Consider the following 24,951-nt stretch of genomic DNA (forward strand, 5'->3'; position numbering starts at 1 on the left):
AGTTTGTAACTGACTATTGAGGTTGCATTGTAAAGTTAATTGGTAAAACTTTAAGGATCAATTAAATTATAGTTTGACTTGTAAAAAAATGTTCTAAGATTATTTCGTAACGTAAAAAAACTGTGCCTTATTTTATAAATTAAGGTTATTGAAATTTAAAGATGCAGATATTCAGCAAAACAACAACTTTAGGCTGATTCGTTTAAGAATAATTATAGCCATACTTTAATTAAGATAAGATTTTATTAATTTTTTTCAACTATCTTTAATATAAGGTTTACTTAACTTGAAGAACTGAAGTAAAGAACCTAGTAAATAAAAGTTATGTAAGTACTAAAAAATTATTAATTGATAAAAGAAAAGTTCTTGAACTTCAATTGCAGTATAACTTACACAAGTCGTTATATGTAAATTTCAACGTTGGAAATATTTTTAAAATGTATTTTTTCTTCTTATTTACTGTGCTGCTTATTAAAATGTTAGACTATCTTAAGTCCTCTTGCCTTCTAAACATGATATCAAGAATTTAGAAAAGTTTTATATTTTTGATCTTTTTATGTTATTTTTAAACTTAATACTAATCAAATTAATATACATAGTTATTTTAGTTTTAGGTTATATTCAAGCCGAAATATAATTTGATAAATGTTTTTATGTAAAAAGAAAATTTCGCTTAATTGTTTTTCTACTAAATTTTTTTTTAGTCAAAAAAGATATATACTGAATAATAAACTAAAACTGTTTATTTATTTCTATAAATTAAAGTTATTTTTTAGGTCTAAAATGTTTTCTACAACTATTGTTATTTTTTTCAAAATTTAAGGCTTAGACTCTATCATCATTTGTATATTATTAGACAGTTTTTTGAGTAGATTACGAATATAACTGTCAAGTAAATTTACTTCTTACTTAATTAAATAATAGATTTAATTTTCTTCTCTTTCTTTTTATCAAAAAAATATTGTTTGAGGATTAAAACTTTTACTTCTCATATTTCATTTTTATTAGCTCGCAATAGACTTTAAAGCATGAAGCGTGGTGTACGACTCGATAACCGAAATGTTCCTTCGTTCACCAGGTCCTTAGACCAAACTTTTTGAGCGCTTTTTTTATCGTTCAATAAACAATAAATATAATTTCTAAAAACTTTTTTTTCCAAATATTTTGTTATATATTGCTTCTACGATCTAAAAATAAATTCGTGGTTTTTAAAAAGTATACAAATTATGTTATATTTAAAAATCGTATATAAAAACTTTAACACGAAAATGTTAAACTAACTGCAAAACACTATATGCTGAGCAACGGTTTTTAAAGTTTCTTAAATCTTAGTGTTCCACTTCAACAAATCAAATAACTTGTAAAAGCAATTTATAAGATATTTAAGACTGTAATGTTTGACCAAAATGTTAGTTTTTAATATTAGATTAAACCATAAATGATTTTTTGTAGTGCTTGTTTCGCCTTTAGTAAGCAAATTATAAAATAGGTAAGCGTGGCGTGACTACCCTGACTTATAAATTTTTTTGTTGTAAACAGTTTATGTAATCAGAAATAGCTGCACGTTTTGCATATACTAGATAATACGTGTTTTGAATGTCTGAATTTAAGACGTTTATTTTCCTTAAAGCGTAAAGTTTAATCATGTAGTAAATATAAGAAATACAAATTTTTAATTTAACACTAATTGCTACTTTTACTCTAAGTTGTGAAATGGAAAAGTTATTTAGACTTTTTGTATAAATCTTTTTTTTAGAAATTACTTTTTGTTTATAATTTATATTGAAACATAAAAGTATTGAAATATAAAGTTTTACAGACTACTATGACTTTTTTCTAAAATACTTTTATTTAATTATCAACTTTGTTGCTCTCTTATACGTAGTCAATTTGTTATTTTAACAATATTATCTTTAATTTAAAATTTGATTTTAAGGATAATATTACTATGTTATACTTCAAAATCTAAATATCATCTTAAATTATTTAAAATGTTTTAAGTTGGAGTATTGTTTTTTCTAATCTTGACATAATGTGAGTAGAGTCCTTTACAGTGAAAAAAATTAAGAAACAGCATCACTGTTATTTTAATTGATTTGTCTTCCTAAGTGTTTTTGACGCAAAAGTATACTTTTAAATCTACCTGGAAAAGACGTTAAACTGTATTAAAATGATGTACGACTCGATAACCAAAAGTTTTTTTCGTTCACCAGGTTCTGTGACTAATTGTTTTGAACGCTTTTTTGTCGTTCAATAAACAAACTTTTTATATAAGTTTTCTAAATATTGTGTCGCGTCATAATCTATAACACAGTTCGGCAACCAATTTATAAATTGCGAGCCACGTTCTACAGGCAAAAGTATTTTTACGGGCCTCAGTTATTAAAAAAACTATATAGCTAAAAAAAAACTTATTTGAACCAAACTTGAGAAAAAGTATACAACAGTAATGCTCACGTAATTACTGATTAATAAATTAAAAGCTAAAAATATAAGTTTTTGGACCGCATGTTTTTAATTTTAGTATCCGTAAAGTTTTAATAAAATATGTTTCCATCACAGCTTGCGAAATTAATAAAAAGGTATAGGAAACAAACTAGGAAACAAGTTTTCTATACTGGTTTCAGTACTAAGTATTTATTGCTTTGGTAAAGCAAGCGTACAAACATCATAGCAGAATTGTTATATTTTACTAAATTAAGTTCATTTTAACTTTTTTAACATTAAAATAAGTACACAATTAAAAATGCATGTGTACTGTTATTTTTATTAGCAACTAAACACAAGAATACTGAAATGAAAAATTATTCTATAAGCTTTGCGATAGATTTATCCTTACGAAAGTTTTAAGTTTAACAATTAATCTTTGAAGACAAATTGTTTTTTTTTATGAGCGTTATAGCTCAGTATTTATCGAAACAGTAGGAATCGTACAACACTGAAATTTTAAAGTAGCCATACGTTTTTGTCAGAATGTCTTAATAATAAACAGTTGATTTTAACAAAAACTACTTTATGTGATTATCATTTTATAGATACTGCTTAGTCGTGAAACTAACGTTGTTATTTGTAACACTTATAACTTTATATATTTAATTATGCCTAATCTACTAGGGCCTATGATAGCGAAAAATGATAATAAAAAACTCTAATATAAGTACAATATTTTGAAAAAAAAACATGCTTTGACTGAACAGGTCGTTTTATTTTGTAAAAAAAATTAAAACAAAGAACAAAAAAACAAAATCAAAAACAAATGCAACGGTGTCTTTGGCAAATGTCAGTAAAACTTGGGACATTTCATTGGCTGTGGCTGGCGTATGAAACTGGTGGTTTTTACTAGGACGGAACTTTATTAATTATTGATTAAAATTAACATTATTATTGACCAAAACCGAAGAATATAGTTTAACGTTTTAGTTATCCTAATTGCTGTTTTTACCTGCTCTTTTGTTGTCAATGTCAGTAGCTTAAAATAGTTCTTCTCTAGTGCTGGTAGAAAAAGAACTTATCATTGATAAAACTAAAGACTCAAATAGTGTTAATGGAAAATTATGTTGACTGGGCAAAAGGCACTTCAGTGAAAATATGACGTCTAAATTCCTCTTGACGTGCCGGTTGGCCAATCTATAATGACAAATTGATTGGTTTGTTGATTTGCTAAACTGTTTTCTCTTCGGTCAAGTTTATCTATAAACCCTAATTAACTGTAAAATTTCGAGAAGAAAAGTTCGTAGAGCTAAGACAAATTGGTACAGTGCAGTTATTTAAGTCGCAAAACATCTTTCAAAAATACTACACAACCAGATGCTTTTTTTGTTGTGCTAATCTAAAAGAGGTACGAAGTGAAAATAAAACAAAATAAAACAAAATAAAATAAAAACAAAACATAGGCGCAGTCTTGAAGAATTTCCGTTCAACGAGGGTGTGCGTGGAGAGAAATTGCAATAAAAACAGTAACAAGTCTTAAAACTAAATAAGTGCAACAAAAAGCGTCAAACATAATGGCAAATACATTACAACAAAATAGTATTACAGTTCAAAAGTCGTCGTCATCGCAAATAAAGAAAAACAAGTAAAAACAATATATTTTTATTATATATAAACATAAATAAATGCTACGTGAACCAATAAACAGTTCTAATAACACTGCTAAAGTATACATGTGCGTAGTGGTGTGATCATAAACGAAGTCTAAAATACAATTCCTTAATTTCCATCAACTTTAAAAAATCATGTTTTTCCCGTCCCTTAAAATGATGTTTTTATCCTAAGAGACAGAAAGTATTCGAGCGAATTTCTTTCCGTGTAGGTTTACTTGAAACATACAGGCATAAATTTAGCTCCGTACTGTGCATCCTTAACAGTACTGTGGTACATAGACACATCAGTAAGTGGTAGGCGAGCTACTCTTGAGGTGTATACCTCGACGACAGCACGTCCCCATCTGTCTCCATCATCCTAAATAGTAAATATAATAAAAATAATACCTAAAACATTTGTAATGTAATTTTTTTCAATATTTTTAATTACAAACGTTTTCTTAAAAAATTGTTGTTTGTTTAAGAAGGTCGATATTTATAAAAAGTAAAGATAAAACTCTTGATACCGAACTAAAAAAATGCTTGTTCAACTTACAGAACAGTTGTCCTCGATAACGTTGTAAGAGTTAGATGTGTAGACAGCATCACCAGTACCTCTCAACTTAACTGGATGTCCTTCAGTTACCAATTGGTTGAAGCATGATACTTCAACTCGCTTTAAAAGTAAAATTAGTTTCAAGATGTTGTGTTAACAAATAGTTTGTAAGTAACATTTCTTTCAATCTGCTCTTAATAAAGTACTTTTTCTTAAAAATTTTTAGTTTAAAGATATCTAAAACAAATTTAGTAAAAAAAATTTTGTGTAAAGCTAACTTGTTTTGCGTATGTGCTCAGAAGTCTTAGGAAGGTAAGCTGTGATAGGTAGTCAGCATGAGCCTTTCTACTTTCTGTTGGTGGGAGATATGATACAGGTTCTCCTTTCACTATTTCAGCATGGTAACGATGTCCACGATGTCTGGAACCATGAGTTCCATTAGCAATAACGCTCTGACTGGGGATGACACATGTTTCTTGGGTATCGAACTTGCAGAGAACTTCGATGGCATCTTCGCGTGATCCACCGTTAGGATCGACCCATCTGATATCTAAATTGTTTTGTTTATTTTAAATTAAGTCTTTTAAAAATTAAATAAAAAAATTCTTTAAAATATCTATCTGATTTAAGAAAGCTGCATGAAATTAATTAAGTTACAGTTGTTAAAAATTTAAAAGTTAAAACTTAGTTAAACTTTTTTTTAAGTATTATAAACCTTGTCCTTGCTTGGGGCTTTCGCCATTAGCGATAGCAGCCAAGTAAATGTCTCTGCAGGAACGTCCTGGATTTTTAGCGTCACGTCCGAGTGGTGATTGCATTTGTCCAATCGTCTTTTGAATGTTCTTCATCGTAAGCATGATCTGTATTACGTTGTTAAATATAAATAGAATTAATAAAGATATTAAAAAACTAGTTTACTGAATTAGTTAGCACAAATTTCAATTACCTCCATGTTTTGCATGACCATTCCTTCGTCGTTCATGGTTGCTTCATCATTTTGAGGTCCCTTGTATCCTGAAGGTTGGAAGCTAGGGTAATTGATGGATGCACCAGGAGGTCCTGGAGGTCCTGGGGGTCCTGGTGGACCGGAAGGTCCCTTTAAAGAAGATAATTTTAAGTAAAATCAAAACTTAATTAATTCTAGCTTCCTAAAGTAATTTATCTTCTACCTGAACACCATCAAGACCAGATGAACCTCTTGGACCAGATGGACCAGCAGGTCCCATAGGTCCTTGAACACCATCAGTACCGGAAAGACCACGGGGTCCTGTTTCTCCTCTGAGGCCTGCAGGTCCAGATTGTCCAGGCAGACCTGCGTCTCCTTGTTTACCTGGTGGACCAGGTAATCCAGGAACACCAGTAAAACCTTGATGACCTTTTTCTCCCTATTGTAATTTTATTATGAGTAGTAATTTAAAAAGTTTATAAATCTGCTTCAAAAATTTGTTTAAACTAACTCTATCTCCACGTTCTCCAGATGCTCCTTTGTCTCCGCGAACTCCAGCTGGTCCCTTTAAGTTAAATAAGTTAAGTTCGTTCTTAATTTCTTCTAAAAGTTAAACTTACAGGTGCTCCACGGCCACCTTCTGGTCCTGGGGGTCCTTGAACACCAGGTGCTCCCTTAAAAATAAATTAATTTAAAACTATCATAACTTTAGGTAATAAAATTTATGTTTTTAAGTATATACTACAAAACTAACAGCATCTCCACGAGGTCCGCTCTTTCCTTCGATACCTGGAAGACCTGGAGGTCCGGGAATTCCGGGTCCTCCAGGAGATCCAGTTGGTCCAGATGCTCCAGACTCTCCCTTTTAATAATTTTAATACACTTAGTTTCTTTTAAATATTGCTAAAAGCTATATTGAAGTCTACATACCTTAATTCCTGGAGCACCATCACGTCCTGGTGAGCCGACTTCTCCGGAAGGTCCTTCTGGACCACTCTCTCCGACAGGACCAGGTGGTCCAATAGGTCCAAGATCTCCTGGAGGACCACGGTCTCCTGTGGCACCTGTTCTTCCTTGTTTGCCAGGTTCTCCCTAAAAAATTTAGTATAATTTGATAGTTGTATGAATTTCATCTAAATTAATGCTAAACTCACAGCCAAACCAGCGGGACCACGATCACCTTGAACTCCAGGAGCTCCAGGAAGACCTGGATTACCTCTGTTTCCAGGCTTACCAACAAAACCTGCTGCTCCAGGTGCACCCTATAAACATAACTTTAATAAAAAGTTTTTTTAATAATAATGTATAACTTACAGGAGGTCCTTGTGCTCCAGATTTACCAGGTTCTCCGGGCAGTCCGGACATACCTTGCACACCTGTTAAAGTAATGTAGAAAGTAGAAACACTACTTAACTCTTGAGTTTCTTTAAAATTTAACGCACTAACCAGCTTCACCCTGAGGTCCTGGACGTCCAGCATCTCCGCTAGCTCCCTTACTTCCTGTTTTACCTGGTTCTCCAGGGTTACCTTGTTGTCCAGGAGTTCCTTGGTCTCCGGGTGCACCAGGTCTTCCTGCTGATCCAGGGAAACCAACTGGACCCTGTAAAATATTTGATTTTTCAATAAAGAAAAAGAAGAAGTAAAAACTATTTTATTAGTAAAAGTACTTACTGCAGGTCCCTTTTCACCTCTTGGTCCAGTTGCTCCTTTCACTCCAGCAGGTCCAGGTGCACCAGATTGTCCGGCAGGACCTTGAGATCCAGGTTGACCAACATTACCCTTTGCTCCACGAGCACCACTGTCTCCTTTCTTTCCAGGTTGACCTTCAGCTCCAGGAGCTCCAGGGTAACCAGGTGCTCCTTCAGGTCCAGACTCTCCACGCTCACCCTAAGCAATTTTTTTGTTTACTCTAAAATACGCACATTGTGCTTGAAAATATGAACTGTAATCTTACAGGAGATCCACGAGCACCAGTTGGTCCTTCAGGACCTTGTGGGCCATTGTCTCCCTTATCTCCACTCAGGCCGGCTGGTCCAGGAGGCCCAATAGGTCCAGTCAATCCGCGAAGACCTTCTTTACCAGGTTCTCCTTCTGCTCCTGGAAGACCTGGATCTCCTCTATCTCCCTTAGCACCAGCAAAACCAGGTGAACCCCTGGGTCCGACAACTCCTTGGACACCTTGAGGACCGGGTTCGCCAGAAGGTCCAACTTGACCAACAGCTCCCTTCTGTCCATCAGCGCCGGGAACTCCAGGTAGACCGCGTTCGCCTTGGAGACCTTGTGGTCCAGCAGAACCTATGTCTCCAGGGAAACCACGTTCACCACGAGCACCAGCCTGTCCAGCTGCGCCAACTTCACCAGGAAGTCCCTTAAAAAGTTCGACTTCATAGAAATTTTTCGTACATACTTTTGTGCACAAAAGATAAATTTTAAAATTGGAAAATTCTAAAGAAGCTTAAATTAAGAACATATTAAAGGAACTAAATCTATTTTTTTACTTACAGCTTCACCCGGTTTTCCGGGCTGTCCAGTTGCTCCTTGGAGACCAGGCTGACCGATAAAACCTGGAGATCCGGGCTGACCAGGCTCTCCACGTTCACCAGCGTCTCCTTGGGGTCCTCGGAGACCTGGAGATCCAGTTTCTCCGTCTTTTCCTGGAACACCACGGCTTCCTGGAGGTCCAGCAATACCTTTGGCTCCTTCTTTACCAGTGGCACCCTGTTTAAACAGTTATATTAATAATGAAAATGTGCTAAAGTTTAACAATTGAAGTAATCTAAAACTTTATTATAAAGATAACTTTTTAAATGTACTAATATTAGGTATAATTTTTAGAAACAAATAAAATGTGTTTTTAAAAGTAAAATTTTTAGTTTGCTTAAAATAAATTTAAATTACTGTTAAAACTTAAAAGTTACACGTCATAAATGATCGGAAAAAAGTTGTAATAAATCATTTGCTCAAATTTTTATTGATAACTTTTTAACTAATTAGAATGAATTACAGTTTTGAACGCGAATTTAAAACTGACTTGATATACTATTTATTTATCCTACAAAACAGTTTTCTTAAATCAGTACAAGTTAAAAAGTTTATCGCTTGTTTTAATTAATAATTGATTATTTAAAATAAAACAAAAAACTTTGATATATACAAAAAAAAAAGAATTTAAAAATAAACCTAATTGAACATTTCTTACCACATAAGTTTTTTTTTTCTATTTTTCTCTTATGTTTTTCACAGTTGTTAGAGTATACGAAAAACAGGAAAAATTCTCATATCCTTTCAATGAGTTTTCTTAAAAACTAAGCACTAATAGAGTTTTAATCTTTAATTCTACTTTAAGAACTAAAAGTTTTATTTAAAACTACAAACTTACGTTTGCTCCCTTAACTCCAGGGTATCCGATTTGTCCTGGAGGACCTCTTTGTCCCTGACTACCAGTAGGTCCAGGTCGACCATCTTCTCCTGGTGGACCCTAAAATTTGATTAGGTTGTTTTCTATACATATAAGTTTAGCTATACAAATTATAACATACAGCTGGACCGATGAATCCTTGACGACCTTCTGGACCAGGCTTGCCGGTAAGACCCTAAATAGAAAAAGTTTTTGAAACATTTTTATTCTTAGATATGTAATCATATTTGTTAAAACAAACCCTAGCTCCAGGTAGTCCGGGTTCTCCAGTTCGTCCTGGATCACCAACACTACCTTTAGGTCCCTCAAGACCAGCACGTCCGCGACGGCCAGTCTCTCCTTTAGGTCCTTGCTGTCCATCAGCACCAGGGAAACCACGGTTTCCTGCAGGTCCTCTTTCACCTGGCGCACCAGGTGGACCAAGAGGTCCTGTTTCTCCTCTTGCTCCCTAAAATTGTGTATTGAGTTATTTGACTTTTTTGATTTTTTTTTTATGTTCAACTTACTCGTTTTCCTTCTTCTCCTTGAACTCCTTGAACACCTTGTGCTCCTGGAGATCCCAAACTTCCTTTAGGTCCTTCGTCGCCTTTGTATCCTTGAAGACCAGGATTACCCTATTTAAAAAGTTTTGTTTGAAGTTCTTCTGTATTTTCTTATTTGAAAAAAAACTTAAACAAGTCAAATTACTTGGTTTCCTTTAGGTCCTGGACTTCCAACATTTCCTTGTGGTCCTGGTGCACCACGAGGTCCTGGATTTCCTGGAGCGCCGGCAACACCAGCAGCACCAGTTGATCCCTTTGCTCCTGAAGCTCCATCGACACCTGCGGCTCCCTTTTTTTGAAAATAAAGCAATTAGACTATAAAGTCAAAAAGAATGAAATATATACTATTTATGTAATAATTTATACTTACAGTCAAACCAGGAGGTCCTGGTGGTCCAGGTGTACCAGACTCACCACGTTCTCCTTGAGGTCCCTCAGGTCCTCGAGATCCAGTAGGTCCAGATTCTCCTTTTGATCCTGGAGCTCCAGGGAACCCTGGTGGTCCAGTGTTACCGGTTGGACCAGGTGGTCCAGATTGTCCTGGGGTTCCATCTGAACCTCGTGCACCCTTGAAAGTTAGAATTATAATAATTTGTTCAACGACTTGTTTAAGAAATTAAAAATATAACTAACTGGTGGTCCAGCAGATCCAGGTCGACCACGGTCACCAGGAGATCCTCTTGGTCCCTATAATGTATTAAGCTTTTTTATACACAGTTAACAAATAAGAAGCTTGACGCCAAAAAAAAAACAATAGAAGAGTTTCGTAAAACTTTTTTTATACTTAATTTTTATTTAAACCAGTTTAAATAGGCTATAAAATCAACATCTAAATATTGTTGAAAAATTTTAATGCTTCAAAAAGTTAATTTTTTAAGTTGTTTGATCAAATCATATATTACGATACTTTATTTAAGCCAACTTAGATAAACTATAAATTTACCCATTATCTTTAAGTTAAAACTTTATGTATAACTATTCTAACTACGAGGTCATAACTTTTAGTAAATTTTGTTTCTGATATATGTTTAGTAACTAAAATTAAAATCTCAAAGTCTTTATTTTAATTAACTCACTTGAAGACCTGGAGCACCGGGTTCACCAGAATCGCCAGGTTCTCCCTGTTTAAAAATTTTGTATTTTTATTTTATGCTAAGGGCTAAACAATATTTTACTATCTTACATCTGATCCTGGAACACCACCTTCTCCCTTTTCACCAGGAATACCAGACAAACCCTGTAAATTTGTATAAATTAGTATTAAAAAAAATTTAAACTCAAACTACTTTATAAACTGCAACATACTCTATGTCCCTTTGCTCCAAAAGCTCCTGGGTTTCCAGGAAAACCTCTGACACCCTGGGGTCCAGCTGCACCCATAGCACCAGGCTGTCCGGGTTTACCGTCCTTACCGTCTTTTCCTTCACGTCCAGGGGGTCCAGCAGGACCCATAATTCCCGAAGGTCCAACAGGACCAGGCTCACCTGGCTCGCCAGGAGGTCCTTGGAATCCTTGAGGTCCTGGTGCTCCACTCACTCCTGGAGATCCTCTTGGTCCCATTGGGCCCTGAGTTTAATTCTACATATTTAGCAAATTTTCTACAGACACAAGTTTTTAACTCTGATTTTTAGTAATATTTATTTTATTTCAACATAAAGTAGTTTTCAAGTTTATCAGTAGATTTAAATAACTTTTTAACCACTGTTTTTTTTCAGCATAATTTTAAAACAAAAGTTTAGTAACTATGCAAGTATTTTATTAGCATATCAAAACAAAAAATAGACTTACAGGTGTACCAATCATTGGGGCACCGGGTCCTTTTTGACCAGAAGAAAACACGTTTCCAACCTAAGTTTTTTTTTGTTAAATAACCTCATAACTAGTTCAATTTTTATTTCAAATTAGAACTTACACCGTCGCCACTTGGTCCGGGAGGTCCTGGAGGTCCTGGTGGACCAGGGATACCGGGGTTTCCTTCTCTTCCTGCTGCTCCAGTGGCACCTTTTTGTCCTCGTGGACCAGATTCTCCGTCATCACCTCTGGATCCGGCTGGTCCGGCCGGTCCAGCTGGTCCTGGGTTTCCTACCTTCAGGAATATTTTTTTAATTTCTTATTTGTTTTCTTTTTGAAAATTTTAGTAGGTTTGCCGACTCAGTTATATAATGCTGTACGGTTTTTTACGGCTGTATTTCAATAAGAACGATTGTAGATGAGTTTCTTTTTTATTAACGAAAGATTAATAATGTTTCTTAATGTTTATAGAATACTTGAATTTTACAAAAGTCGACTAAAAGCTACGTTATAAAAGATAAAAAGTTCCTAAAGTACGTTGAAAAAAATGAAAGTTACGGGCTTATCAATAAAAACTATAATTCGTAAACCATATTTAACTTGAGGTTGTGATTTTATTTTTAGTTTATAATTTTTGTTTAATAATAAGTAAACTAGTAACTAACCAGACCTGCAGGAGCATTACCTGGTTCTCCTTTTTGTCCTTTCTATAAGCAAATTTTACTATTTATTTTATAAATAAACTGGTCCTATACATAAAAGTTTTATTCAACCAGTTAAGTAATATTAGAAATGATAAAATTAACATCAAAATAGTTTTTTTTTCAAATACCTTAAATCTTGTCTTAAATGTTTAAGAAGTAATTTTAAACAATGAAAAGCTCTTAAACTACTTTTTGTAGCACATTATTTTTAAAATAATTTAAACAAATAAATCATTATTTTCTAGCTTTGTAAAATTATAAATATAACTTAAAGTTTAAGTTCATCTAAAAAAACTCTTACCAATTAAATATATCTTAAAGTGATTAAGCTTCTTAAAGTTTTTTAAACTATGTCTAGGCTGAAAAAGACTGTTTTAATTTTAAATTTTATGTATGAATTATTCTACTTTAGTTTCTTAAGTATACGTTTTTTTTACATGTTGGAACTAGTTTTAAATATTTTAGTCTATTACTTTGGTCCCTTTAATTAATACCGAAGGTATTTTTGATTATTAGCATCTCGTAAATTATAAGAATCATAATTTTTTTTAATAATTTCTATTTGCTTAAAAAAATAGTTTACTGAACTTTATATAACATATAAAGATTATTTTCTAAACTTTTATAAGTTGTATTTTGGTAAGTTGAAAGTTTATGCTAAAGGCTATAAATATATACAGGTATATTCTCTTTTTGTAAAGTTTTCGTAAAATTTAACAAAGGCTCTCCACTTTTTTAAGGTTATAATTACAAAATTAAAACAACAAACAAACATTTAACTTTTTCAGTGCATAAAATGCCTTCCTCAAGATTTTTATTTACTTCAAAAAAAAACTAAAAACTTATATAAATTATTAGCTTTAACATGATAAATATTTATTTATCAAAATTCTAAACACTGTTTTTAAAATGAAATGTTTACGATAATATAGACCGGTTTATGGTTTGTTATTTTTATTTATAGACCGATTATTTTATATTTAAAATCGATTAAGAAAAAGTAATTAAATTCTAGCTTCATTCTCTTAACGTATTTGTACTTACATTCAACTAAATTTAGTTCAATGCAAGAGTTATCTGATTGCGGGTTGGTAGTAAAACCTCCGATAACAAGTACTTCATCCATAAACACGCTCAAGTCAAATCAACCACGATTGCTGCGAATAACAGTTAGCTCTTTCTTAACTCAGCATGAATTGCTAGCGTATTAATTTTATGGTAAAAAGTTGTGCATTTTTAATGAAATTTTTATGTCAAATTGTGCAAACGTCTATTTTTGTAAAACTACTACTCGCAAACCTCCAGATTGCTTCGAAATAAACGTTAATAAATTTAACGTTAAGATTAGTTCAGAACTATTAGCAAAAACATAAAAAAATACAGCTTGAAAAATAATTGTAAATTAGTAAACGCTAAAAGGCTATAAATTCTGAACTTAGAAAATTTGGAATCTTTAAACAAAAAAACAATCTATAAACCGATATACTTTATTTAAAAAAAGTTATTTTAAAAACTGTATTTAGAATTTTGTTAAGTATGTATTTATTATTTTGTTATGTAACAGCTTATCAACTTTATTTTTTGATTATTTTAAGTTGTTCAATTGTAACTAAAACCCTTGCTCATGAACGCGTTTTATACACTGAAACAGCTGTACAAGGTAAAAAGTTTGTTTCGATACATAAAATTTATATACATATTTATTTATTTATTTATTTAGAAAACTAGCCTTTTTGATTTTTTTATTTAAGTTTATTTCTTTACTGGTGTTAGTTAAGTTTTAAGTTAAATTAATTTTTTTAGTTAATAAAATGTTTTTTATAAAAGCAATAAATGATATAGTACTAGTTTTTATAAGTTGGTTGTATTTTTTTAAATGATTATGTTTATTTAGTTGCTTAAAATTTTTAGATAATACTAATATTGTATTAGTAACAAAATATTTTTTTAAACAACAAGTAAACTTATCGCAACAATGTCGTCATGAACTCACCTCTGCAAAAAAATATTATTGTTAGGTTTGTTTATTTTATATCGTAGGCTACTTTAAATTTTAAATAATTTAAGGCTAATAATAAACTTAACTATTAAATTATAAATCAAATGTTGAAAGGTATAAACTAAATAACAAACCAAGACCGTAATTGATTAAAAATTAAAAATGTTAATGCATTAATCTCGTTCGTTATGCTTCTAAGTTTAACTTCTTTATAAAAACTTAGAAGCAAAACAAATAAGTTGTGATAATTTGAGAAATCATCAAAAATCTTATGTGAAACCTTATAAACTTAGTGCAAAAATATCAAGGCCCTATGTTTTATACTAACACAAAAAATTGTTAAGTACTTTGTCTAAATACTTTACAATGATGTCCTTCTTAAAGCATAAAATTAAGTTTTACTTAATTTTTTTTAGATTTTTTAGTTATTTAACCTTGAGCCAAAGCTGTAGAGAGGACGAGGAGCGTAATAAGTGCTAATTTCATCATTTTGCTCTAACTATCAACCGCTGTACGGCGGCGAAGAGTGATAGCAAACAGCTCTCGGCTATGACTTTCAGCCAATGTGCCGTCAGTCACTACTGCTACTGAAAGAAAGGTCGCGGCAAAGTTTGAGAACTTGGCGCGCCGCAATCAGGGTTCCAGCTGCTACCAACCTCTCTGCTGCGACTACTGTGATATTTTTCCCTGCCTGCAGCCATATTACCCCAAAACTTTCTAGCCTTCTTCTCCGGCTCTTTTTTTTCTGATCTGTTTTACACGTATTGCTACATTTTCCATGCTTGACTGAGCTCGCACCCTCCCTGCAGGTCGAAATTTACCCAAGACTGTTGAAACATGTAACGCACACGTATTATCGAGTAATTGATTTTTTGAATTACTTAAGCTAATTAAATCTAAAAATATATTTTCTTGAAGTATAAAATGTTTGGTTTACCGAATCACTTTGAGTTCTTAAGTTAACTAAATTTTGTATGATTCCACACAGTTTTAATAACTTTAGTATATGTTTACTGTTAAACATTTTTATGATTTAATGTTTGAGTGATTTGTTAATAAACTTTTTTACTCAAAAATACAATAAAGTTGTGTGTAAAATTAGACTAACTGTATGCTATAAATATGAAGAAAAAGATATAAATCATTTTTATATCGAATTAAAAAGTTCAAGAGCACAGCAGTAAAGTTTAACTACATGAAAAGTTTTCATTTCAATCATAAAAACGTATGACATAATTATGAAAATAAGAAAATTTAAGATTCTCAGTGTAAGAAAAAAAATCTTTCATTTGACTTCTTTAATAATACACGCGATGTTGCTATTATATGTTTAATTTTCTGCTACAAACAAATTCATTATTTGCTAAATAATATTTAAAAAAATATTTTAGTATTAAAACTAACTTTTTAAAGTATTGTGAAACCAATTTTACCACAAAATAAAAGAAGTATAACAAAAATTTTGAAAAAGTAATACCAACGAAAAATGACCACGAGTTGTTTAGTTTTATCATTATATGAAATAATATCTAACAAAAACATTTCTTATAATTTTTTTTATTTATTTATTTAGAATATCTTTTTAAATAATAAGGTTTTAGCGTTATTACATTATTGCTTAAACTTAGTTCGATTTAATCTATTGCTTGCCTTTAATATATAGTAACTTATATTGACAACTAAACAAAGCTCTTCTATACTGTAAAAGCAAAATATAGTAGTTAACTATATTTTTATTTAATTGAAACTACTAAAATGTTTATTACAAACTTATTTCTTTCATTAGAATAATAAAAATGAAATTTTTATTCAAGTTGTACATATTTTTTTTTAGCAACGTCTTATAGTTTTTATATAAAATGTTTGTGTTTAATAAATTCCTAGTGTTCATTTGTCTTTGACTTAAAGTAACTAAGTTAGAATTTTTTTTTTCTGTGTCAATATTTTTATAATATTGATACCGACAGTATGTAACATCACTCCAATAAACAAGTTAATACAGTAAAAACTATTTGAAAAACTATTTTTATTTTGTCATCACTTTTAGCTTATAGTAATCGTTAATGGACACACACTACGATAACCGAATAAAAAGTATACCACTACAAATCGCGTTAAATTGGTAATATAAAGTAAATTTCCAAACAAGATAAATATTTGTAATTATTATTTTAATCATAATTGTCGTAGCCCAAAATTATATCTATTGTGTTTTTAAACTAAGTAAATAAAGTCATATAAGAACAAAGTATATCACACTAATAGTAGTAGCTTCCTAAAAGTTGTTATTCCTATTATTGTTTTATTAAATTATATATTTTTATACTTTGAAAAGAGTTAAATTAAAATTTAATATTTTTTGTGTTGTAAAAGATTTTAAAAGTTTAATAGACATTAAGTATTAAAACTTTGATAACGAAAATAGAGCTTGTTTTACTAAAATTATTAAAAGAGTCTATAAAAAAAAATTTCTTTAGGGGCCTTCGAATAACACACCAGCTAAAACTGTATAAAAAAATTTCTAAATATTTTTTTTTAGATTTGCTTCAAATTATCTTTTAACTTTATTTAAATCATGATTTTAAAATATATATATATTCCTTGTTTGTCCGCAAAGTACCATTAATTTTTAGAGCTTACTGAGCTAACAAATGTTTTTCTATTTTCTTAATACAAAACACTTAGCTGATTTTGCTTAGCTAAAAGCGGACCTATTATTACCATTATTATTAGGTTAAAAACAAAACTTGCAGAAAATACTTTTTTTTTGCAATAAAGACACAAAAAAAAGGAAGCTGACAATTAAACTATAATACAAATTTTAAGTTATATTTTGAAACTATTTAATACTTAAAAAATATTTTTTAATAAAATTAATTTCTAGAGATTTGCTTTTTAGAAGGTTAATTTTCTATTTCAAATTTCGATCTATGCAATAACCTTTCGGATCGTCTTGCGCAACATATGCTGTAAACAGAATTTTATAATTAAGTTAAAAGCAATAAATTTGTTAGAACCTTAGCTTTCTAACCATCAAATTTTAAGGAACTTTTTTTTACAAGTTTTGTGTTTATTATAATACTTTATAGAAAAACTAATGCAATGAAAAACAAAATATTTTAGTAGTATTTTTCTTTATTGTGTGAACAAATATTTTATAGGACTAACATTAAGTGAGATTTTTTACGAGTAAAAATGTACACTAAAAGTAAAAAATCACTAGTAAGTATTTGTAGAAATTGGAGATATTTAGATACCTACTTCAAGTAGTATTTAACAAAGCTTAGTATAGAAAACGATTTTTTCACTAAGCAAACTCATTATTTTTGTTAAGTCTATATTTAAAACCATCTCAAGTTAACAAAAAGGATCATATCAATTTTTTTGTAAACTTCAGCTTGTCTCACGGCATAAGAAAGTCTAGGCTTAGGCTCTGTAGACTTTCGGCAATGTTTTCTTTGATTAAAAACCATCTGAGGTAAAATCATAAAAACTAACAAAAGTATTCTGTTTCTTTAGAAATATTTAAGTATAAAAATTTTAGTCAAGTACTACTAGCTAAATTGATAGCCTAAGCTATTGTTTAAGAAGAATTTGAACAAAAAACACCTTTTTTTCATGATACGCTATTTTGAGAAAAATTTAATATTGTGATTAATTTCACTAATATGTTTAATGTTCTTTTTTCTTTGTTAGGTTACAAACTCTGATGGTTAAAAAGTGTTATTTTTGTTTGTTTTATAACACAAAAATATACATCTCAAATAGTTTGTGTGTAGCTCGATGACCAAGAGGTCTTTCTCTATACAAGGTCTTAGACTAAAATACTTAAGCGTTGATTTTTTATCGAGTTCAATAAACTATAATATAATATTAGTGCAGTTGTAAATTGTTGTTGTTCTATCATTTACTGCAGTGTATAAATTCTTGCAAAACTGTAATTTAAATAATTACCTTCGTTTTATCAAGTTTTATTGTATTTTTAAGATTTAAATTTATTTAAATTAATATTTTTTAAGTGCCTTAATAGTTTAGGTTATCATAAAAATAGACAAAACTAAATAAAAAATTAACTAAATGACTTCTCATAAAAAATAAATGGGTGATTTTTAAAATACAGATTTTAGCAAAATTCAAATAATTTAAAAATTAACTTTAAAAATATTTATTATAAGATCCTTAAAATTATTGTAGGAAGTATAAGTTAATTAAAAAAACATGTTTTTGCATACAGTTTGTATGTATTTTAATTTAACTGTTGTTTTAACAAAATTAAAACAATGATAACTTTACGGATCAACTTTTATGTTTTACAACTTATATTTACTTAACGTTATACTATTAAATAAAGTTACTTAGCGTCGTTTTGAACAAAATAATTTAAAAACTTTTAAGGTAGTTCTTGTCGCCTTTCTAATACACGTGGTAACTAAGATAAGTTTATTTATAAACTGTTTTTTTACAATTTTTTAACAACAATAAAACTAATTATTAATTGTTAAACATTAAGATTCTAATCGATAGTTAAAGACAGTGGTTTCTTTTATTGGTTAAAAAATATTAAATAAGTAATATGAATATTTTTGAACAACTTTTACTTTAATCATAATACTAAACATAACATTTTAACTGAAATATCCAGATATTCTTACGAAAAAAAAATTAAGTAGAACCAAAACAATTACTATGTAAAGACTTATTTTATTAATATAAATTCTTTAGTTTATGGTAACAATAAAAAAACTGTTAAATATTTCACTTTTTTTTGATTTTTTTCTATAAGTCACATGTATAACCAAAAAAATCTAAGGTATATGTTTCACTATTTTTTTAATAAGATGTGTATATCCAGTAATAAAAGTAAATTATTTAATTAATTTAAATTCGCTACTAATAAAGTGAGGTAAACTCAAGTATTCGACGTATTTGGATTTCTTAGTCTATATAAAATTTTAATGTCTAGACAAGCTTTAATAAGAAACGTAAAGATCATCTTCAGTTTAATATTTCCTAATCCAGAAACTTTCTCTAGCTGAAAACAAAATAAATAACAAAGTATGATTTTTTTCCCTTGACCTTTATTACATGGATATACCTGAAAAAACTATCAATTCTGCTGACTTGTTTAGCTCATCTCTGTAGCTGGGAACCTTATTTATTTTGTTAGATATTTTATAATCAAATGATGAAACAAAAAGGCTATTAATAAGTTTTATGTTATATTAAATATGTCGCTTAACTTATTCAATTACGTACATTATTTGTAAACTTGTTTCACACCTGTTTATACTTAGTTTTTTTTCTGTCAATAGTGCTTGACAAGTTAAGTTTAGGCTAAATGTGAAGCAGCTGCATAAAACTGTTGTTTATTATATAATTAATATCTGTTTATATATATAAACAAATTATATAGTAATCTTCCTTTATTGTACCAACATATGTTTTTAGTTATATTCCAGTGAACTTGTTTCACTAGGATTTTTTGTTAACAAACACTTAAATCTATATTTTGATTAGTTATATATGTACTTACTTTTTATTAAGAAATTCATTTTACTAACCGATATTTGACAAAAAAGGTATCAAAATACCTAGTTTTTGCAAAGGTGTGAATTAACTAAGCAGCGTTAACACTTATAAATATACTATTTAATTACAGGGCTTTCTAAAAGCAGCTGAAATAAATATAAACTTTAACTTTTTAGAAGATTATTGGGTATTAAATTATTTGTGTTAAAACTCAATTCTTAACTATAAAATCGTATAAGATGTAAAACTATTTATTACTAACTAAAAATAACAACTCTTTTTAACTCAAAAATCTACTTAATGTCAATTTCATCAATAAACTAAACTTTAATACCCCAAAACACTTGCATTGTACTAAATAGCACGCTTCTTTAACATCTCAATTCTAAGAAGGTTAAATTTAAGAACTAATGGCTGATGAAAAAGTAAGTAAACTTTAAAGTATTTTATTATATGTTTTGGTTTTAAGAAAACAAAATTTTAAAGTATTAAAGTCCACAAACTTTTTAAGAGTGAAGTTCATTTGCATGTTTATTTGAACATGATTTAACAATCTGCCATTGTTGTTGTTATTTTATTAGTTTATAAGCTTCAATATTTGAAGTTATACTGTTCATTAAACGTTTTTTGAAATAATAAATTTATTACCTTAAGACAATAAATAAAGTCACTTCTTAAGAAAGACATAGATTTTCAGAGGATAAGGCGGATAAAGAAAACTAACCATAGCAGCTTTATTCACTTCAATACTAATTTTTAGATATCTAAAATTAAACTTTGGTTGGGTAAATATGAATAACTATCTGGTACTTACATCTATATAGTAAGACCAAACTTAAAGCTTATTTTTTCTTAATTAAAAAAACCATATAAGTTGTATTTAAAAACTATATTATACATAAAAAAAATTAAACAGTTAAAAAATTGACAACACATATTAAATTTTTTTAAACGAAACAAAAACAACAATAAGGTTAATTTTACATAAATTTGTGTAAGTATTTATAAAACAAACTAAAGAACAAAAGTGTTTTGTAATGACAAAGAGAGGTAGTTATTTAAAAAAAAATACTTTATAATTTTAAAATAAAATTGAAAAGGCAGCATGTAAAAATGAGCATTTAGATATAGTACATATAAGTGTAACTTAGTGGTAAAAACATTTAAAAATAAATGGATACAAAATTTGATAATTTTCAAACTTATTTAACTGGGTATACTTTTCCGAACTGTGTAGCTCGCAGCTTTACTGTTTTTTATAGTAATTGGCCTCACCATCGGGGTATTTTGCACCAACTCTGCATGACAAACCGACCTTTCAAATGATTTGGTCTGAAATAATAATTAAACTGTAGGAACAGTTTCCTGGTTTAACTTAATTTTACCAAATCATTTAACATTGTTTGTATGTACTTTGTTGTAGATGTTTAAACAATAGAAAAAAATTAAAAATGAGTAAAAACTATAAATGTTTATAAAAGTAAAACTACTACTTAATGTTGTACATTATAACTTTAAATTACGTATTTGATGCCTAAATCAATTAAAATTTATATTTAAATTCGTAAGTAAAGTTTTTTTTTTAAGTAAAAAACGATCATAGTTTATTATTACAACTTAAATAAAACGTCTATATAAAATATTTTTTGATGTACAGACTACATAAGTATAAAAAGCTTTTTCAAAACCCTTAGCACATCATCTAACTAAAGAGCGACATAATTACAAGCAATAAAGTATTGTTTACGAAATTTCGAACAAGTTAACGCTTCAATTCATTGCAAAACATCAACATAAATTGCAGCTAATTCAGTAATAAAATGCTTCGATAATCCAGCAAACAGAAAAACACATGCGATGAATGGATAATACCATTGTTCTGCCGTTTGCGCTCTGCTGAGCCTCGAACTTTTATTTTGCACGCACCAACGAAATAAAACAAAGAGGCTGCGCCGATACGTTTTTGATAACCTTGCACAACAGCTAAACACAAGGCGAAATTACACGGAAATATAAGTTTTCGGCACATCGATTATTAGGCAAAGGTGCGCAGGCATAAGAGCTGATGAAAGTTCGAGATTTTAAGCGGCTTTTAGAATTTCAATTGACTTCAAAAGAAATTTGACTTTGGTTAAAAGCATGACTGTTTACGGCCGTTGCCAAAAAATCTACTGCGGTCGACTTGTTTCTCGGAACTGCACAGAGCGTTTCAGAAAAAAATATTGTAAGCTGTTTATAAGAATGTTTGTTTTCGGATTTTATTCTATTAGCAAGCTAAAACTGTGTAAAAAATTTCAATTTCTACTAGTTCGATTAGGAAATTTAATAAAACATTTAACAGTTTATGAAATGTATTAATTATAGAAGTTAAAAAACAAACCTCAATTTGTGATGAGTCCTAAGTATTTATACACATATTTTTTATAATACGTTGTTTACAATTTTGTACTTGGGTTCAAAAATATTCACAACTTATTGAAAACAAAACTGATAACTTTAAGCTAAGAAACTGTTGATCCACCATAAGTCTTAGAACTAGTGTAAGAGATTAGACAGAACAAATCATGTAAAAATTCATAAATTAATCGACCTTATTATTATATTGCGTACTTAAAAAAGGTGGGGCAAAATCAACAGTTAGGAAACCAACTGTATGGATGTAGCATACCAGCTGTTATAAGCACTAGGTAATTAGTTAGACTTAAACTATTTTGTATTATCTCTCAAAAGGATTTTGCTTCGACATTTGCTAAACTACTGAATTAGTCTTACTTCACCCGATTTAATTGCTTATATAAAAAATTTTATAGTTTAAAATCCAATAATAAAAATTTTGTAGTTAGTTTAACTTTTAAAATCATTAAAAAATATTCTGACAAAAAAAAATCTTCAAATTTATTAAAGTAAATAATACTGGCATCATTAATAGTTTTTATAAGTAAATTGTAAAAACAACCATATAATTAAAACATTTAGTTTTGTAAAAACTTATCAAGTTAAACTTAAATGTAGTGTTTATATAAGAAAAAACTTGTTTTTAGAATCTTTAATTTAGATCTTGAAATAAGTTCATAAAAATATTAATTGTCTTACTTAAATGTTATAAGTCATTTATACTTCAACTTTTGTTAGTTTTAACAAAATTATTTGTTTAAGTTTTTGGGTCAGTTGTTAAAAAAAGAAACTCAAGAAACTTTTATGTATTTTAAATTTAAGTTTAGTATAAGTATTCTTATGTATTTTAAATTTAAGTTTAGTATAAGTATTCCAGTATCTAAATCAACATAGTGTATATATTTGTATAAAACCTAATTGTTCTAGATAATTAGAAGTTATAAAAAGTAAAAACTCAAAATAATAACTACATAAGTTTTACTAAAAATAGACACAAACAATAAAATAGATATAAAAACCAACTTTATCTATAGCTACATGTCTTTCAACTAATATTCTGTTTTTGCTGTGCTTCTTTTTAGACTTATTAATTTTTTGAGGCATCAATTTTGGTGGCTGCATAAACTTAGGGGTGGTACTTTTGCATAACGATCCTGTTATAACATCTTCGCAAGGATGTGTATTCTGAGGTTTGCAGAAAGAATACTTATTTTATAATATTAAAAAAACTAAAGTATAGACCAAAAAAATGCTTAAACTTCACATTTTGTTTTTTATACATATAAACAAAATTAAAACTTTGTAATGCTTTTAGTGAGTATTTTTATAACTTAAAAATTAAAAATTTTTATTTCCGTTGTATTTATTGCACTTATTACGATTTTTAGCACAACAAATTAATATGCATGTTTATAGAAGTTGAAACATCTATAATTATGCTTAAACAGCAATTATCTGAAGTAAAGTTGTACGCCTTAAAATTTCGTATAATTCAAAATCTCACATTACGCACACCTAAAAAATTATGCAGTTTGTAAATAAATATTCAAATAAAATATATATAGTATTTAAACTATAAGTAAAAAGAAAACAACCCAAGTTTAATCAACTCTGATTTAATGGTTTTTTTTTTCTGCTAACATTTTAAATAGCTTCAAATAATACTATATCAACAAACTTTGAAAACTGTTAAAGTCAAAAATGTTAGGATTTACAATTTTTAACTTTTCCTAAACATGATCTTAGTTTGTAATATACCAAGTTTGACCTTTAACTACAAAAACTAACATAATAATGATCAAATGTAAAAAATCATGCTCTTCATAACAACTGGTAAATGTTCTAAATTTATTTTTAGAATGAACAGAATAAATACCTTATTAGGACAGTGATTACAAGCATTTGAAATAGACTTTGAAGGAGTACCCTTAACAAGGCGCGGCTTTTGCTTCACACTAGTCTTTTGCTTGTTGGAAGGTGCAAAAAGTTTCTTTTGATTGGTTTTATTTGTTTTTAGCGGCTCTCTTACCACACTATTTGAATTGTTTATTACTTCGTGATGGTAAGCATATGGTAACTCTGTAAGTATTTACTAAAACCAGTACTACTTCGTTAAATAAAATTTGCTTTAAAACTAATACTAAAACTTTTAATTTTGTATAGTTCACTTTAGATATCATAACTCCTTGATACTTTAGGTTTGATTATTGGAAAAAATTAGAAGTTTCTACTCTGAGCGAAACTCAGTTTGTCAAACAAATTTTTGACAAAAAAATATGTATGTTTATTTAATGTGTAACTTAGTAAAATAAATACACTTTTTATGTACTGTTCACTTCAAAATTAAACTTAAATAATAACACTAATAAAACTTAAATTATTCGAAGTATTTTAAATGTTTGAAAAGAAGTGGAACGATAATATGGTTTACAAGAATTATAATTGCAAAACATTATTAATCTTCATCAACATATTTTACATTCGAACCAATAAACATTTTGCCCCGCCCCTAATACTGCTTAGATTAAAACAACTTTAAAATTTTAAAAAGTTTCTAATATTTGTAGGTTTATTTTTACATATGTAAATCTTAACATGAGTATGCTACTAAGTAAAGTTTTTTTTTTAATGATTAATGAAGTTATTATAATAAAAAGAAGACAACTAACGTATTATTTAAACAAGCTTATACTTAATACAAAAAGATTCATTGTTCAAATAGTAAGAACATAAAAATAAATCATGTGTAGTCAAATTTAAGGCTACTAACAGTCCATTAAAAGTTGAATGTAAAGTTGATAATTATAACTCAAATAATAAGCTTTGTATCTACTTAAACTAATAAGATAAAATTTGGTTTTAATTTATAAGTTATTCATATAAAAAAGCTAAATATTGACGAAAGATATCAAATATCTATGATCGAAAGGTCTTTTCGTACACCCAGGTCCTTAATAAAATTACTTACTTATTGTCGAACACGGAATGAA

The 24,951-nt window shown here is 29.1% G+C and overlaps 2 protein-coding genes across 4 annotated transcripts in view; both read right to left on the reverse strand.

Moving 5' to 3' along the window:
- Positions 1 to 3,184: 3,184 nt before the first annotated feature.
- On the reverse strand, positions 3,185 to 14,716 carry LOC145835302 (uncharacterized). Its single transcript, XM_082942872.1, has 30 exons — positions 14,473 to 14,716; positions 12,001 to 12,044; positions 11,457 to 11,630; positions 11,333 to 11,392; positions 10,850 to 11,110; positions 10,728 to 10,781; positions 10,621 to 10,665; positions 10,178 to 10,231; positions 9,915 to 10,112; positions 9,690 to 9,833; positions 9,509 to 9,616; positions 9,244 to 9,450; positions 9,124 to 9,177; positions 8,964 to 9,062; positions 8,087 to 8,302; positions 7,539 to 7,952; positions 7,256 to 7,471; positions 7,031 to 7,184; positions 6,899 to 6,960; positions 6,739 to 6,846; positions 6,515 to 6,676; positions 6,339 to 6,446; positions 6,205 to 6,258; positions 6,096 to 6,149; positions 5,808 to 6,023; positions 5,585 to 5,734; positions 5,354 to 5,498; positions 4,917 to 5,188; positions 4,639 to 4,758; positions 3,185 to 4,461 (listed from the first exon to the last, which is right to left on the reverse strand). Exons 1-30 carry the CDS (start codon positions 14,525 to 14,527, stop codon positions 4,315 to 4,317), a joined length of 4,155 nt encoding a protein of 1,384 aa, XP_082798998.1. The 5' UTR covers positions 14,528 to 14,716; the 3' UTR covers positions 3,185 to 4,314.
- A 5,591-nt stretch (positions 14,717 to 20,307) lies between these two features.
- LOC145834738 (centrosomal protein POC5-like) overlaps positions 20,308 to 24,951 on the reverse strand; it is a 36,696-nt gene continuing 32,052 nt past the window's right edge. The window contains exons 8-10 of one of the 3 annotated variants that reach the window (XM_082942243.1): positions 23,838 to 24,040; positions 22,985 to 23,146; positions 20,308 to 20,899 (exon numbers count right to left, since the gene is read on the reverse strand). In XM_082942243.1, coding sequence (XP_082798369.1) covers positions 20,774 to 20,899; positions 22,985 to 23,146; positions 23,838 to 24,040 — 491 coding nt within the window. In that variant the 3' untranslated portion in view covers positions 20,308 to 20,773. Of the gene's footprint in view, positions 20,900 to 22,984; positions 23,147 to 23,837; positions 24,041 to 24,951 lie in introns of those variants that run through there. The other 2 variants (XM_082942244.1, XM_082942245.1) reach the window with 2 other exon arrangements.

Source organism: Thalia democratica, chromosome 4 (genome assembly GCF_965202585.1).
Source record: "Thalia democratica chromosome 4, ktThaDemo2.hap1.1, whole genome shotgun sequence".
NCBI lineage: Eukaryota > Metazoa > Chordata > Thaliacea > Salpida > Salpidae > Thalia > Thalia democratica.